At 37.7% G+C, this 16,963-nt stretch overlaps 1 protein-coding gene across 8 annotated transcripts in view; it reads right to left on the bottom strand.

Moving 5' to 3' along the window:
* The window catches only part of LOC145686323 (U2 small nuclear ribonucleoprotein auxiliary factor 35 kDa subunit-related protein 2-like), a 497,978-nt gene extending 481,787 nt beyond the window's left edge, over positions 1–16,191 (bottom strand). For 4 of the 8 annotated variants that reach the window (XM_081759531.1, XM_081759528.1, XM_081759532.1 and 1 more), the window contains exon 1: positions 15,989–16,190. Coding sequence is in view for 5 of the 8 variants with exons in the window: in XM_081759534.1 (XP_081615660.1) it covers positions 15,989–16,014 (26 nt within the window). In the remaining 3 variants the exon portion in view is untranslated. Of the gene's footprint in view, positions 1–15,988 lie in introns of all 8 variants that reach the window. The other 4 variants (XM_081759527.1, XM_081759529.1, XM_081759526.1 and 1 more) reach the window with 2 other exon arrangements.
* Positions 16,192–16,963: the final 772 nt, after the last annotated feature.

Here is a 16,963-nt window from a genome sequence, read left to right as displayed (position 1 = left end):
TATTGTAAATTGTCACACTTGTAAATTATATTGTATTATATTTTATATATGTGTTTGTGGTAATAAAGCAAAACGTTTTACCTCAACTTAAGAGATCTGAAAGCATTACTATAAGGTGCAATAAACAGTACACACAGTATACATACAAACATATTTATTTCTCTAGAAAGAATAAAGCGATTATTACGAAACTTGGAGGGTTTGTTAAATATGAATCAAAGTATACTTAGGTATAATTTCTATGTTAGTATATGCAAGGGGACAAGATCTTGGGGTGTAAAATAAACGAAAAGGGAAATTTTTGAGGGATTTTCCCAAAAATCCTTCTGTTACGGGAAAGTCGTACGTGATGGAGGAAAACCGAGTGCATATTCGAATTCAGCGCAAAAAGTTCCTTTAAGAACAGGTATTTCCTTTTATGTAACAAAACCTTTGTTAACTAGTGTGATCGATCGATCCAGGGCTCAGTGAAGCTAGTTACTCCACTGATAAGGAGCACGTACTATGTAGCCTGGAGTTGGCGATCCCCCTTGAGTCGCGGATTAAATCCGGGGCTTAGTCAGTATATTCCTAAATTCGCCACTAACTTCATGCCTCGCGGCCTCTCCTTATAGTTTTTATTATGGAGTGTCGCGAGACATGCCTAAGTGCTTATAAAACATTATTTTTCATATTTTCGTACAGTATACATATTAAATACACACAGAACGTATAAAAAATAACGAAATGTTATAAAATTCTATATTGGTCTGGGGAAGTGTTTCTCAACCTGAGGGTCGTGAAGATAAGCGGAAGAGAGAAATATAATTAGAATCTAATACCAAAAATTGGATTTTTTTTTTGATAGGTATCTTTTTAGTTTTACACATTCTGTTAAGAACAACAAAAACAGGTCTACTAAACACTTTCAACAGATGCAAAGTTATTTAAAAATCAATTTAAATGAAAGGGGTACGGTATGAAACTAATAAAAACTGCATATTGAAATACCAGAAGAATACAAATGCAACAAAACCTGCATATTAATATACAATTAAAATTGAAAGCTAATGGGATACCTGAGCATTGTGTGATTTCACTAGTGTTGCAATATCTGGTTCAGTCTTCGTAACGCACATTATCAAGTCATCAACTGATAAGCGATTTCGTATCTTTGTTTTAATGCTTACCATGGAAGAAAAAAATCACTTTCGCACAGGTACGGTGTACGGAATTATTACATTTAAAGCATCAGATACCAGACCACGATATTCTTCTCTCCTCTTTAGACAGAACTTGTCCAAGTCTTCGTACAGAAACCCAGTTGCAAGGACTTGTGGCACGATAATTCTATTAGTTGGTCAAGAAAGTGTGGACTTAGATCAACCACTTTCCTGACCTCTTCAATAGGGTTTAATATCTATCTTCAACCAGCACTTTCATCGTAGGGAATATATTACTCTTACTGTATCCACTATATATAAGAAATGGATTCTACTGTTATAGAAATAGATGGATATCGTGAGATCTTCGTAATAGGTATAAGGTATATTAAAAATCCCACACAAGCTTATTACAAACCAGAAATTATAAGGGGGTCGCTGGCAAGAGGATGTGATAAAATGGGGATCGTGATAGGAATTAGGTTGAGAATCACTGGGGATTGCAGTTTATGAATGTGATATATTTGGGAATATCTGATCATATGTGCTATTTTTAAAATCACTTCACTTCACTTTACTTCACTTAAAATGGTAAAATGAAGCAATAAACAGTGTAATTTTATGTTGCAATTTCCACCAAACAGTTCATTGGCTAGCTACCGAATTTTGGAAAATGTAAGAAAGAACAAAATGGCAACATGCTTCAATTCTGTTGCTATAGGAATCTCTGCTGTAGTCCCGTATACTAGGTTGTGCCTGAATTTCTGCAATGAAAGCGTCTGTATCGAAAGCTTCCATTGAGCTCATCTTTCAGAATAAGTATCTGGATGCTGAAATGATAAATTGTAGCGCTGTGGCGTGTCTTCGACCCACGAAGTCGCGTAGTATGCGACGGTCTTAGCTTGTGTCAGATGGTACATTCCCGCGACAAGCCTGCGACAGTGTCACTTTTGTCGCGTAGTGTGTGAAGATCCCGCGCAACACCCATTGTAACAAATGGGAATTCATTACCCCGCGACAAGCCTGCCACAGAAAAAAAAAATTGTCGATCGTTTTCGGTACACGAAGTGTCGTAGTGTGCGAAGGGTCCTGCAGTGTTGTAACTAGATAGTGACATCCGGGGCGCTGCTTTGAGAACTGAACAAAGACAATACTACCATTTCATTCCACTATTTTATTCATTCTCTCATCATAACCGTTTCTTTTAGCATCCCCGGCATAACCATGGGACGTAAAACTCAAATATTTCATTTCATTTCGTTACCTTTGTTTCATCGTTTGGCAAACGCTGACAATAGTTCTTTCGCAAAAACCATGCTTCCCGTCTGGCTTTTGAACTAATAGTAATATTTGTTTTCATCTAGTGCATTTTAGATTTGCAATTTATAAAACATTTCTTCCTAGCCAAACTTGAAAGGAAATGAAATGCCAAATAGTTGCTCAAAAAATGTTCTCAGTCTCGGGGTGAAGTTAGAAGATGGCACAAAAATTACAACAGAAATAAATTATTGTTACCGTATGATTCGAAACCACTCGAGTTTTCGTCATGCTCACTCTCTTTCTCTTTTTTTTTTTTTTTTTTTTTTTTGTGTTAATTCTTTGCTTCACAAACGAGATACAACTTAGGCTACAGTGAATGATTGGAAGCAGTAGCGGTTTCTGACGTAGGGCTACCGGGCTACAGCACGCTTCCTATGTTTGTGTATTTGTGTTAGACTAATTTTAGTTCAAAAAAATTTCATCTATTCATTTGTTTAAACTGTTCGTTAATTAATAAAATACAGAACTTTCTCATGACTATCTTCTTTTTCGAGCGTGGAGCGCGAATATCAGCGCTTTCAGCAGTGTGAAAGTTGTACTAACGAACCGAGTGGGCTGTACTGAATGCAGCCCGCTTAAGCTATACAAGCCTACTCAACAAATGTATCTCTAGCATGGAACAAAGATCTCAATATGCCTTGTCCACTTTCCTTTTTTTACACCCAGAATAGCTTCCACCGTGCTGAGTTAGGTTGAGCCCGAAGACATTCTGCGCAAGCGCCAAGTATTCCTCTTTCTCGCTTTCTTCTTCTGCTTACTGGCTGCGCTCGCCGCTCGGTTCTCTCTTTTCTCCTCTTTTTTTATTTTCTTTAATCCTAAAGGTCCGGGAGCCCAGAATTGTCGGGAGTGTTAGATCAGGAGTGTCGGGAGAGTTAAATGAATTGAACATTTTTGACACAGATTCAGATCGCAACAAAATTACAGCACATACATTTAATGGGGCATCGGTAATAAGGGATCAATTAATGGCGTACAATATAAAATTAAAGAACACCTTCCCTTGGCAAACTACGTCCATTGTTAACCAATTAAATTTGATAATGGAAAGAACTGCATCTCAAAATCAATGGACAAGGGTTTTTTCCTGTAGTCTTTCAGGATTTTCCACATTTTTCCTCCTGCTCCCCACAGCGTGTATCTGTTTTGGAAAAGTGGCTGTACGATGTATTCCGAGTAAGCTACTCGATGGAATTTCAAGTCACGAACCGTCAATTCCGTCTATGAAAATTAAAATGTTTCGAAAGAGTGCTTTCCAGAACTAGAGAAATCCAACACAGGGAATTCATGTTTTGGTTAGAATTCTTTCACAAAATAATGCCGCATGTGAATATTTTCTATAATCAAATTCAGTGCAGGCCTATCATTAAAGTACAAACAGCACTTAAATATTTCATTGAAGCCATTGAGAAAATTCGGAATGACACAGACAACATTAGGACAAGTGATATGTTTCTTCCAACAGTTGGTGAAAATAAATGTGGGCGGATTACATCTTGCAGAGTACCCAATACCAAAGAAGTGTGTGATCGCATTTCTGCGGATGTGCGAAATCGATTTGAGAAAACAAGCCATTTGGATGCCGCCAAACTTCTGGATTCTGCAAATTTTAGTGATTTTTCCGGAACATATTGTGGACACTGCGGTTGAAAGCTACCCAATGTTAGGTAAGCAGTGGCTTCGCACTGAGCTTTTGATTCTGTCAGCTTTATCTTTAAAAACAACTTACAGGACAATTTTAGCGAAATAACAACCCTTCCCTTTTGCAAATAATAGTGACCATACCAATGTCCACAGCAGAGCCTGAGAGATGCTTTTCGTCTCTAAAAAGAATTAAGACACTCGTGAGGAATTTCCGTAGGTAAGGAAGGTTAACTGCCCTTGCCATGCTCTCGATAGAAAAAAGTTTGATCAACAACATGCTAGATTTCAACTCCAGGGTGATAGAAAAGTTTGCCAGCATGAAGAACCGAAGGACGAATATCAAATTCCGCCTTCAGTGGGTAAATACACGTATATATATATATATATATATTGTAGCACGCTTTGTTAATGACAGTACGAGCCGCCACTGATTGGAAGCTAAACCTCTTACAATGTATGAACATATTTTTCGAAAAAATCAAATGTTCTTTTTTTTAGTCATAATAACTTACAAGATTGAATCCGTAAAGGGATTTGAGTTGGAATGAATATATGCAGGTGCGGATCCACGAGAAGGGCTATAGGGGCTATAGCCCCCTTGACGCTCAGGTATACACAGGATAAAATGGACTTCAATCCTACTTTCTTTACACTGGATAAAGTTGAAAACTATGGTTTAGCTCCTCCCTTGAGCATATCCTGGATCCGCGGCTGAATATATGTAACAGATTTTAAGCACTGTAAAGTTACTTGTTGTGTGAGAATCTCTAGAGCGCCTGACTTACAATTCGGAAGTCCTGGTTCGATTCCAGGCATAAGACATTGAAATGTTTGACTTGCTTGTATTTGAATTTCAAACCATACTTAGTGTAAGAAGCAAGAGATCTCATCTGGAAAGGTAAAAAGATGTTCAAGGAAAGTGGAAATGATCAATGAATTGAGACAAAAATGTTAAAAAATTATATCATGAAATTGCTCGAGATTCTGGTTCGATTCCTAGTCGGAGCTCAAGTGGTTCTTGTCCAACTTTAAGCTATAGGTCAGAGGCGGATCCAGGACGGACTTCTCGGGGGGGGGGGGGCTGTGGGTTGTAATGCTGCTACTTAGAGCTAGTTTTAAGAGCTCCAAACTCTGAGATGGGTTTTATTTAGCTATATATAAAATAAGAAAGTTTCCTATTCTAGGAGGGGGCGATCGCCCCCCCTGGATTCGCCCCTGCTATAGGTCTACGTCTCATATAGCTTCTGTTATGAAAGGGACACAAGGCTCAAATTTAACCAACCAATCTCAAAGTAAAGTCTAAGTAGGAAAATACTTGTCCATGAGCTTTCACATACAGAATAGACTAAAACAAGGAGATGCACTGTCGAAATTATTATTAAATTTTATTCAGGAATATGCTATAAGGAAAATTAAAGATAGTAACCAGGTAGTGTTGCAATGAGACGAGACAGAATCCTTTGGGATGAGACAGTTTTTTCTCCCGTCTCGTGTCTCGAAAATACAAATTCAGTTTTTGAATTTAGAAAACACACACACACACAGCAAACGTAATTGTTTCGATGTTCTAAGATTGTCTTCCTCGGACCATACATTAAGATGTCAAAACATTGAAACCGTTACGGTTGCTCTGTGTGTGTTTTTAAAAAATAAAGTTGTATGTGATAGCTTTGTCAGCTTGTTTTTATTAAATTATTTCCTTATGTTTAATTTTTCGGCTGCTTCTAGTGCTCACTATGATAATTTAAGTGGAACATATATAGTTGAAATATAACTTTTGGTTCAATTGCATTTTATTGTCAATAGTCCAGATGGCTTAAACCCAATTTAATTGGGAGTGAGGAAATAAAATTTCTTCACATACTTGTGAACTCGAACCTGTGCCCTGGATGGCTTTTGTATGTGTCCCTAATCTTACTTTTTACAAAGTATGTCCTGCACAGTAAAAGAAATAGTGATCCAACACAATGTGGTGACCCATCTTTTGTTAAATCAACAGAAAACATGGTGTTGATTCCGGTAGTGGGAGAAAAACAATTAGCTACAGCGAGATTTGAACATGGATTACTCAGTTAGAAGTCGAGCGTCTTACCTACTTGGAAAGAACACTTGATTGAAACAGTATAGAGATAAAAGAAAAAAAATGTTGCTTAACACTAAACACAATGTTACTCTCACGACTTATACCATGATTTAATTACTTTTTCATTGGTCAACTAAGAAGCACAATTCATCTTATCTTTCACCACACTTTTCATAGGGTTTTTTTTTTTACTCAAAATACATGACCCACCGACGCGACGGCCTAAACATTGTCTTCCATCGCGGTTTTGTTATTGTCTCTGGAGCCTGTCATGACATCGCTCTAGCGTCGAATCATAACAGTAAATACAGTCGTAATTGTAATTAGCCATGTTCTATTTTCTTACTTCCACTGTCAAAAACATTTTTATATTATCATATCTAATATAATAAATGTTAGGACTTAGGAACAATTAGTGAACATTAGGAAGGTCACGTCGCCTTTTAAACCTGTCTTACGACCGTCTTTACTATTATGTGCTATTACTAACTCCAGTACCGTAGTAGACCTGCCTATCTGATTTGACTCGCGGTTTTAGACTGAAAGGTAGGTTGTACGGAATAACATTTTTAAAAAAGTCTTAGTGAGTCGGCATTGAAATCTTGAACACGTTTAGGCAAGGCCTGGCCTATTTCAATTCAATTCGCGATTTTACTTCGTGATAGCTTTTATTTTTTAATTTTTTCGGCAACCTAAACCTGCCGTCTGAAGCACTTACCCTTCCTTCCCCCTACATTCTAGTGCATGCAATATATATATATATATATATATATATATATATATATATATATATATATATATATATATATATATATATATATATTATTTGCGGAATCACACGGTAATGCTTTTGCACCTCGGAAATACCTCTATAGGAGGCCAGGTTCAAAGTTTTAAATGGCAACAGGGGTTGATTTTGTTCCCATTCAAACAAGTTCTAAATTTTGAACAACTTTAAGAGAAAGCACTTTTTGATAGCTTATACCGTTCGGCACTTTCAAGATCTACTTGGAAGTCGAAATTATCGTGGTTTAGAGGGTTTTCGGAACTTTTCGTGTGTTGTAACTCAAAGGGAACGATAAATAAAGGTTCTAAACTAAAGTGAATTATTAAATGAGATATGCGGAATGAAGCTATACAATTTTTGAAAATGGGCATCCCGAAAATACCGCTACAGGGGTAGCAAAATTTTACGTAGAAAAATGTTTGATTTCGCTTTCTTTGAAACAAGCACAAAATTTTGAACAACTTTCAGACAAAACATCGTTTCAAGAAAGTGGTAAGATACGAGTCAACTCCGAGAAATCACACACACTTGATTAGGGATAGCCAACTCCGGAATTTTTACTTTCCGGAATCCGGAAAGTAAAATCGGTAAAAATCCATTTTTCGAAAAAAATCAGGATTTTTTCGCATTTCGGGCTTTTCTAAATTCCGGATTTTTTCTGAATTTCGGAACTTTCCCGACATCGGATGTTTTCCGAAATCCGGAAAGTAAAATTTCCGATTCCGGAAAACAAATTTTCTGGAATACGGATTCCGGAAAATTTTGGCCATCCCTATACATACGATGTTTGTCCACCACTTATGGCACTAACCGAAATCGAACCGACTACCGCACGCACCAGAGGTATCCAAGGCAAAGCTAACATGACATTTCTTAACTTGTGTGTTCTATGTAATAACTTTGTTGTATTTTGATCAGCATGGTGCAGTCTGCTACATTTTACTTTCGTTCCCATGATATGCTGCAACATTTTACGAGACAAGAGGCGACAAATGAGAGGAGACGGGATACAACCCTTCGAGACGAGTATATTTTTTGAGAGGAGATATGCTTTGCACGAGACAGCTTGAAGTCTCGTCTCATGGTAACACTATAACCAGGCCTTAGAGCTAAATGGCACTCACCAGGTTATGGCTTATGGTGATAATGTCAATTTGATACGAGATATTGTGAGGACAAGTGAAAGAAATGCAGAGGTTTTATTAAATGCCTGCAGGAACATGGACTTAGAAATAAATACAAAAAAAACTGTATACATGAAAATGCACCGTGATCGCAATTCTCCAAGTAATGGATACGTTAAAATATCAAACAATACTATCGACATCGATGAAACTCTTCGCGAATTCTGTCAAAAAGTTGAAGCTTGAAATATATAAAACGACCATTATGCCTCTTATGCTGTATGGCTGCGAATCTTGGCCACTTACTTTGAGGGAAGAACGCAGACTGAAAGTATTCGAGAACAAAATCCTGTGGCGAATATTCGGACCCAAGAGGGATGACAATGGTGAATGGCGGAAACTTCATAACGATTAACATATATTATACCATTTACCTAACATTGTTAGTCATTAAGGCTAGGAAGTTCAGGTGGGCAGGTCATGTAGCGAGAATGGAATAAAGTAGAACTGCTGTCAAGATATTAACATTTTCGATCCAAGCCCGAGTCAGACTCGGGTTGTATGTTTATTCCAAAACGCCGGAGCTCGAGTCTAACTAATTTTTTACGTAACAGTCTCTATGCACCTTATTATGGGTTGCAGTCGGTTGTTGACCGTATTAAATACTTACTGAGACTTATGACCGTGGGCACCAACGAAGTTCAACTGTTGAGTGTCATAACCAAGTTCGGTGAAAATGTCTGTTTCACCAAAAGCGTTCAAGGTTAAGTCTCGGTCAAATGGTGGATAAACTTGGTTTGAGCTTGAATGGCCGAATTTGAGAGTTTAAATTTCGTTCATCCAAGTCAGTCTATTTACACTCAATAATGTCTGTATTTTTCCACTCGTATTCGAAAAAAAAAAAAAAAAAAAAAAAATTGCTCGTGGTTTCATTATTTTTTCCATCACAATTACGAACACTAAAATTAGACTACTCACAACTCTATGCACACGATCTCGGAAGTCGAAAAGACAGGCACGCGATATGCTTCCTTCATTTGTTACTTTGTTAAACGAAGATAGAAATACTATTCACGTGACATCCATCGAAGTATAAACGAACTGTCACAGGTTGATTGTTGTGATCAACTTTCTGAGTTGATTGCAGAACGTTCGATAAAATAGTGGAATATTTTGTACCGAAAACTATTTCATTTTCACAAAAGTTCCTTGTTTGAAGCAAGTGAAATAAATGTAGAAGAAATATCAAAGATTTTACAAGAGTACGGCTTAGATTCTGGCTCGTAAGGTGAAATTGATTATTTAGATTTGGATCCTGATTTCGAAATTTAGAAAGTAGGTAAGCACATGTTAACACCCTTATAAAAATATTTGCCCGGCGGGAGCTGATTTGGTTCGGATTCAACGTGAACCAGTAGGCCCCGTCTCATATAGCCTCGCTGCTGAAAGGGACGTTAAACTCAAAATCAATCAACTCAAAATATTTGTACGAGGCGCATTCAGAAAGTAACATTTTCACGCGTCCCATAGCTAGGAATCCGAGAGCGACCGCGTGTATGTGAGACAGTAATGTCCTAGCATGGCTCATGCTCCAGCGGAATTTCCCTAGTGCTCTCAGTAGCGCCATGGTAGTGGTTGAAGATGGACTGCGTGTGAAGTGCGAGCAGTGATAAAGTTTATAAATGCACAGAGTATAGAGCCGATTGAAATCTATCGTCAGCTGTGCCAGGTCTATGGACCTAACGTCATGAGCAAGCATGTGGTGCGTTGCTGGTGTAGACAATTTGCAGCAGGACGTCAAAATGTGCATGATGAGGAGGGCAGCAGGAGACCAACCGTCATCACAGACGATCTTGTACACTTTGTTCGGCGAAGCATCATGCAGAATCGTCGCTTCACAATAACAGAACTCAGGGGACAGTTCCCGCATATTTTCCGCTCCTTATTGTACACCATTGTCACTACTTGCACTTCACACACAACGGGAGCGTTAGTTTTCTCTTGTATTTCTTTTCGATTGTTCAGAAAGCACATATTTCAAATTGCAGTGTATTAAACTACCCCTTCTTACATCACCAAATTATATATACGTAATAAAACTAAAATAAAAAAAAATATGTTTGCAATGGTTTTAGTGCATCTATCATTATTTAGCAGGCCAAATGCCCCAGGATACTGGAATAAACCAGGTTAGATTAGGCCAGGATCGAAAGTGTTATCTTTAAAGCCAATTGGGAAGAGACCATTAGGAAGACCTAAGCGCATGTGGAAGTACAATATTAAGATGAATCTCACAGAAATAGGAGTACAAAGTAGAAACTGGGTGCAATTAGTTAAGGACAGAACTCAATGGAGAGCTTTTGAAAATGTGGCTTTGAATCTCCGCGTTCCATAGGCCACAGAATTCATTTAATTAGTTAGTTAGTTACTTATAAAGAAAAAAAAAAGAGGCGTTACTCGACTCATCCTTACGGAAACTGTTACCTTCTTAAAGAACTTCACATCTATGTTTATAGAATTGAGAAAGCAAAGAAGCAAAATGTTTCTTTTTTTTTTTTCCGCATGAACGTAAATTCATTTGAGGATTTGTTGTTCGTAAACTACACTGAAAGATAACTTTGCTTGAAGGATTCACAGTACTGTTGCAATTAATGGATCTGAAGTCAGAGTGCTTTATTATTATTATTATTATTATTATTATTATTATTATTATTAGGTTATTATTTAAAAATAAACGCTCTCCATCGTAGGTAGGCATCAATCCAAAAGTACTTATTTTAATAGCTCATAGAACTCTTTCAGTTTTTGCAAAAGTCTTGCACGCAAGACCAAGACCAGGAATTCCGATACAAGACCAAGACCAAGACCAAGGGGTGCAAGACCAAGACCAACACCAAGACCAAACCTGCAAGACCAAGACCAAGACGAAGACTCTTGCGCAAGAGTCTTGCACAAGTACCGGTACTACTTGATATTTTTATAGAGTGTAAAAGGAAAGGGGGAAAATAATTACGTCTTTTACTTGAATTTCGTGGCTTCAGTAAAAATGCCGCTGGAGTGAATTTGTTCCCAGTAGTTTATGCAATCTGTGTGAGTTGATCTACCCCTGTAGTATATATCTGCAGTAGGCCTATGTCCTTTTCTGAATCGGTTGTTCGCGTTTCCTGTATTTATTACTCGTTTTAAAGCCACACAGGTGTCATCTTGCGCCATGTGAGCTTTTTAGTGGACAAACACCGTGTGCGTTGGTTTTCTGGGGTTTTCCGTTTCCCCCTGCTTTTTTCATTCCACCATTTCAGTCATTTTTCATCATCACCGCCTCCCTTAGCCTTGGTGCATAATGATGGGACGTTAAACTAGATATTTCATTCATTTCAAAGCATATTAATGGTGTTCTTCTTCCAAAACTAAAGAGAAATGTAGTATTGAACATCAGTAATGGGAGGGTGGTGGGATTTAGATTTCTGGGTTTTAGGCATCTAAGGCCATTTAGCCCTTCACGTTTTGAGGGATGACGTCCCTCGGCGAGCACACAATCCGGGGAAAGGGAAGAAAGAAAGAATTGGGAAAGGAAGGAAGCGACCTGGGACCTAGAACTTAGGTACCACCCCGGCATTTGCCTGGTGGGAATGAGAAAAACCCAGGAAAACCTCATTCAAGGAGGCTGGCCTGAAAAAGCGTTTTACACTTCTTCGACTGAGTACCCGCACCGGGAATCGAACCCGGGACCGCTCACATCAGTATCAGAGACAAGATCAGTAATTCCGTACACCATAAGTGCCAACTACATGGGTATGGCATTGGCTCCGAGGCTCAAGCATCCATTGGAAATTGTTAATGTGTGCTCATAAAATTAATATCGAAATAACGTTTTCATGACGTTGACAAAAACTTAGTGCATGTGACTGCAAGCTTGATTTCATGACGGATGCTTATATATACATTGAATAATTGTTTATCAATATAACTTTTAGCCTCCTTAGGTATACGGCTCAACGAGGATTGAGCGATATAATATTATGCCTATACCACAATAAATGATCCATATTCACAAGTGAGATTGATTTTGTACAGTTATTTCAAATAACTTCGAGTTTGATACTGTTATTTTCTATTTCTAATATAGGTCAAAAGCAGAGGCGGCCTGTCATAAGGGGCCAATGGGCCCGGCTCTCAAATCATTTTTGTATTATCATAGAAAAATGTATGTATCTGCTGTATGTATCTGTATTCTCCTAGTATTGTTACTATAATTTCCCTGTGAATCAAAAACAGTAGTTCTGACTCCTTCAAATCAGTTTTTTCATGTACTACTTAAGCTTGTGAGCACACTATTCACGCGGTCAGTACAAAATAAAGGCAGAAAAGGCCTGACGTGTTTCAGTGTGGACTTACTGTTAGTATAATCTCGCATTGACTCATGTGGCTGGCGAATAACGTGAAAACGCAGCTTGAACGTAGGTGCCATGGGCCAAGAATTGTAGGCCCCCATCACACAATTGCAACCGACAATTTCCGAACGAAAAGCTTTGAAGCTTGCTTGTTGCCAAAATTCGTTTTGTCTGTAGAGGTTGTTGATGTTGATTCCGCACTTTCAGTTGTTTTGTCCCTTGACCTTGCTCTATACTTCTGCTGAAGGGATCCAAAATCAACAGCTTGTCCACCCCTCAGTTTCGACGTTCATCTTCTTAGTGTCTTTTGTGCTATATTTCCCCTTGCGTTTTCATGTGGTTGTGCGAAAATAAATAAAGTACGCGTGTTAGAAAGTATTACGAGCGTTTCCAATAGGTGAACCCTCAGAACTTTCCCACAGTTGTATCCTGTTCCTATCCGATGCTGAAAAAAAGAAAAGCTCAAATTCGAACTACCGGCCACATAGAGTAATGGTATTCTTTGCGCAATAGTCGTATTCGGTTTTCACTCAAATTATACTAAAATATAATGAGGTTTTATTATAATAATTATTATTTTAATTTTTCCTCTCTCTTTTTTGGCCAACATTAATAAACATATCACCATAATTATCATTATCATAGCTATTCTGCCATTATTGGTAGGTCACTTGCTGGAACTAAGAAGCTTCGGCGTACGGCGATCCTCAGCTGGTCTCTTCGTCTTGACGCATCAATTTTCTGTTTTAATACTTTCCTTCAACTACACTCTCCTTCTTCCCCTCCCTCTCTTTCCTTCCACCATACCCTCTAGCACGTCCCTCATAATACATTTTCTCCTCAGCCAATATCCCAATCAGTTCCTCATCCCCCTCTTAATATCTATTTTTTCTCCCCTATTGCTACTATTTCGGTAAGTCTTTACTTTGACTCCAACTGTGACTTTAATCGGTTCTTATAGGTTCAGTTACTTCCTGGAACTGTTTGTGCGTGAGTCACTTGTTAGAACTGTTCATGCCTTTGGTGTGACGTCTTAGTTCATATTTTTCCCACTAGGTGTCTGTGTAGTCATATGGTAGTTGGTTAGTAGTCACATGTTCTGTGTGCATGTATGTGTGTGCTGCTGTTTGTGGCATTCGAGAAGCGCGTAATTGAATTGGTTGAATTGAGTTAGAGAAAACCTATCATAGTTGTGGTCTAAACTGAAGATATTTTCGACGTATTCTAAAAGTGGACGTTTATTGGTTTCTTGTTTGTAATAATAGCAAGTGTGCTCGGTTTAATAAAACGACGTGTGTGCGGAAAGGAACATTTTTCAGTAATGTTGAGTATTGTGCATGTGTTCTTGGTATCTTGTTTTTTCGTGTGTGGAATCAGCAGTTATGAGTTCATTATTCATGAGATTTCTCCTATGGCGAAATGGTGAGTGTTTTCTTTCACTGTTAATTCATATTATTTTTATTCTTGATTTGTTTTGCATTTGAGTATTAGGCAAAGTATTTGGTTTGCTGCTGCTTGTCCTATTGTCTTGTTGAGATGTAATTTTTTTTTCTTTGTCATGCACTGATTTATGATTAGAGACGAGTGTTTTTTTTTTTTTTAATTTTTCCCTTCTTATCTTAGCTTTATAGTAGTGGTGTGATTATTTATTATTATTTTGGATGTTTTTATGGTACTTGAGCGGGGGGTTGGGGGGCGGTAGCCCCCCATTTAGATCTCAAAATTCATAGTCACCGCTTCACCTGAATTGATGTTTAGTAACATTGTGGCCCTTGTACTTATAGTATAATTCTTAACATCGTATAGTAACATTGTGGCCCTTGTACTTATAGTATAATTCTTAACATCGTACATTACTTTCACTGTGTTAGTAATTGTAATCGATTCATGTGATCCGGTTCCGGGAGCAGTTTAGGAATGATTCCTAAACTGCTCCGGGAACCGGATCACATGAATCGGTTGAAGTCACAGTTGGAGTCAAAGTAAAAATTTGCCACTATTTCTAACATCTCTCATTCGTTTTCCGTTCAATCCAGCTAATTTTCTCGTTTTTTCTCCATGCCCATGTTTCTGCCCCATACAGTACATGTTGGAATCAATAAAACAAAATCTTAATATTTAACTGGAAGTTTGCTTAATACAAAGGTTAGCTAATCGTGGTTGAAAAGACAAAAATCTGACGCCTTTATAGTGAAAAATAATTTTGCAATTCATGGTATTTCAATAAGCTGTGCTGTCTTGATTTTCTTTCATCTGTCTCAGGGGTAACTTCTCTAGTTTGAGAACCAGTGAAGTGTTGGATCTGTTAAAAAACATAAAAAGATTATGAAACGTTGTGATTTATCTTGTAAGTAGTGAAGCGTGGGTCAAGACTACTACTGTATAGAGCAGTCTTGAGCGTGGATACCCATTGAAAAAGAAAATAAAAGTCATCGCCTGCGTTGTACACTATAGTCATATTACACGAAGGTAAACTATATTACATTTAGGAACATCCATTGTATATATTTCCGTTACTATTGGCTCATTGTAGACTTTATTATAACTTATATCCAGAGTAAAATTTACCTATGAAAAGCATAAGATTTCTAAAAAGCAAGACTTACAAGACTCTTGCAAGCAAGACTAAGACCAAGACCAAGGATTCCAGTGCAAGACCAAGACCAAGACGTGTTTTCGTGAAGGGAATGCAACGCGAAGTTCGCTATGGATATAGTATACTACAAGGGCACTACACATGCAGATATAAAGTACAGGTACGTTCTTTCTTTTTTTCGTATCGGTCGATAAGTAAATAAAAGTCGCTTTGTTACCCCCTTGATAAGTTCGTAGATACTCAAAGAATAATCCCTAAAAGTATGAGCGTCCTGCTCCTTCGGGAACACGCGGCTTTACGTATACTATATCCGTAAGAAGTATTCATGTGCACAAGACATGTGATATGTGTTAAATTCCCCCCCCCCCCACACACACACACAAATACACATAGTCATAGATAAAGTACAAGGTCACTACACATGCAGATATAAAGTACAGGTACGTTTTTTCTTATTTTCGTATCAGTCGATAAGTAAATAAAAGACGCTTTGTTACCCCCTTGGTAAGTTCGTAGATACTCAAAGAATCTTATTTGCGTAGAACGCTCATACTTTTAGGGATTATTCATTGGGTATGTACGAACTTACGGATATAGTATACGTAAAGCCGCGTCAGTTCCCGAAGGAGCAGGACGCTGATACTTTTATGGATTATTCTTTGAGTATCACATGTCTTGTGCACATGAATACTTCTTACTAATGTACTAGAAAATTTATGGTATTTCATGTAGAAGTGGTAATAGAACACAGAAGAAACGCAGATCAGGGGGTTCTCATGTATACTTTTACCCTTACGGATATAGCGGTATCGATAAACCAAGGGTATCAATATGATTCCTTGAGAAGTTCTCGTATAATTTAGTTCCCGGTAGTTCTATTGTTAATCTGCACCGAAGTACTTACCCATTCTCTATTTTATGTTGAGACATAATTCTCCGCAATTGTCTTCACACTCTTCACCACCTGAGAAATTTAGATTACTTGGCCAGGCATCAATCAATCTTCCTACTCCCTTTTCAGAACCAAATAAATTATAATCTACGTCCTCCTATTGACCAAACACTGTCAAACTATTGTCTTGTCTTGTCGGAGACCATTATCGATCAAATAGGTAGGTGCACCGGCTCACTACTGATATGTGCTACTGAAAGACGGAAATTTTGGCACTGGAAATTATGGCACCAGTAGTTTTGACACGGTAATTTTGGCACCAAGAAACGAAGCAAACGGAAATTTTGACACCATTTATAATAGAAGTACAGAAAATGTGAGAAAATACTCTGAATATAATAGATATTTAAATTTACATGTTATTAACTAGAACTGCTCCAGCGCGACGAATCAAACCAGTGACGAATGTAGTCAGGGACAAAATTTCTTTCTCTTCAGTAAAATTGATTTTGCTTATAACTTTGGAATTGATGGACTGATTTGAGTAGTTTTCTGAAATTTACCGAAAACTATATCTGCTTTAAGTTGCTGAATATTGCACTCAAATCTCTCCGTCCATTCGAGATATCCGCGGAAGAAATTTTAACATAGGAAAATAACTTTTGTTACTGATAGTACAGACACCGGTAAAGATGCTATTGGCAGTTTCATTATATATTCAAAGCAAGTTAAAATTCCCCTCTAATGGGTTTGTATTTTACTTTCAAATGCAAACAATAAAAGCTAATTGGAACCGTGGAAATTGAAGTACAGAGAAAGAAAATTAGAAAATACTCTGGATATAATAGATGTTAATGTACCAATTTATTTTGCAGAGGAGATTACACCGAGATTCTTTCCATCGAAACTCCCTGCTCCCCTCTCACGCATATCCTAAAGCCTCATTAAAAGTTTAAGATTGAAATTGAAACAAATATCTGAACGTGA

The sequence above is a fragment of the Thermobia domestica genome, chromosome 5, assembly GCF_964235325.1.
Source record: "Thermobia domestica chromosome 5, izTheDome1.hap1.1, whole genome shotgun sequence".
NCBI classification, from domain to species: Eukaryota; Metazoa; Arthropoda; class Insecta; order Zygentoma; family Lepismatidae; genus Thermobia; species Thermobia domestica.
The sequence above is the reverse complement of the archived record's forward strand: the minus strand, read 5'-3'. Positions and strand labels throughout refer to the sequence as shown.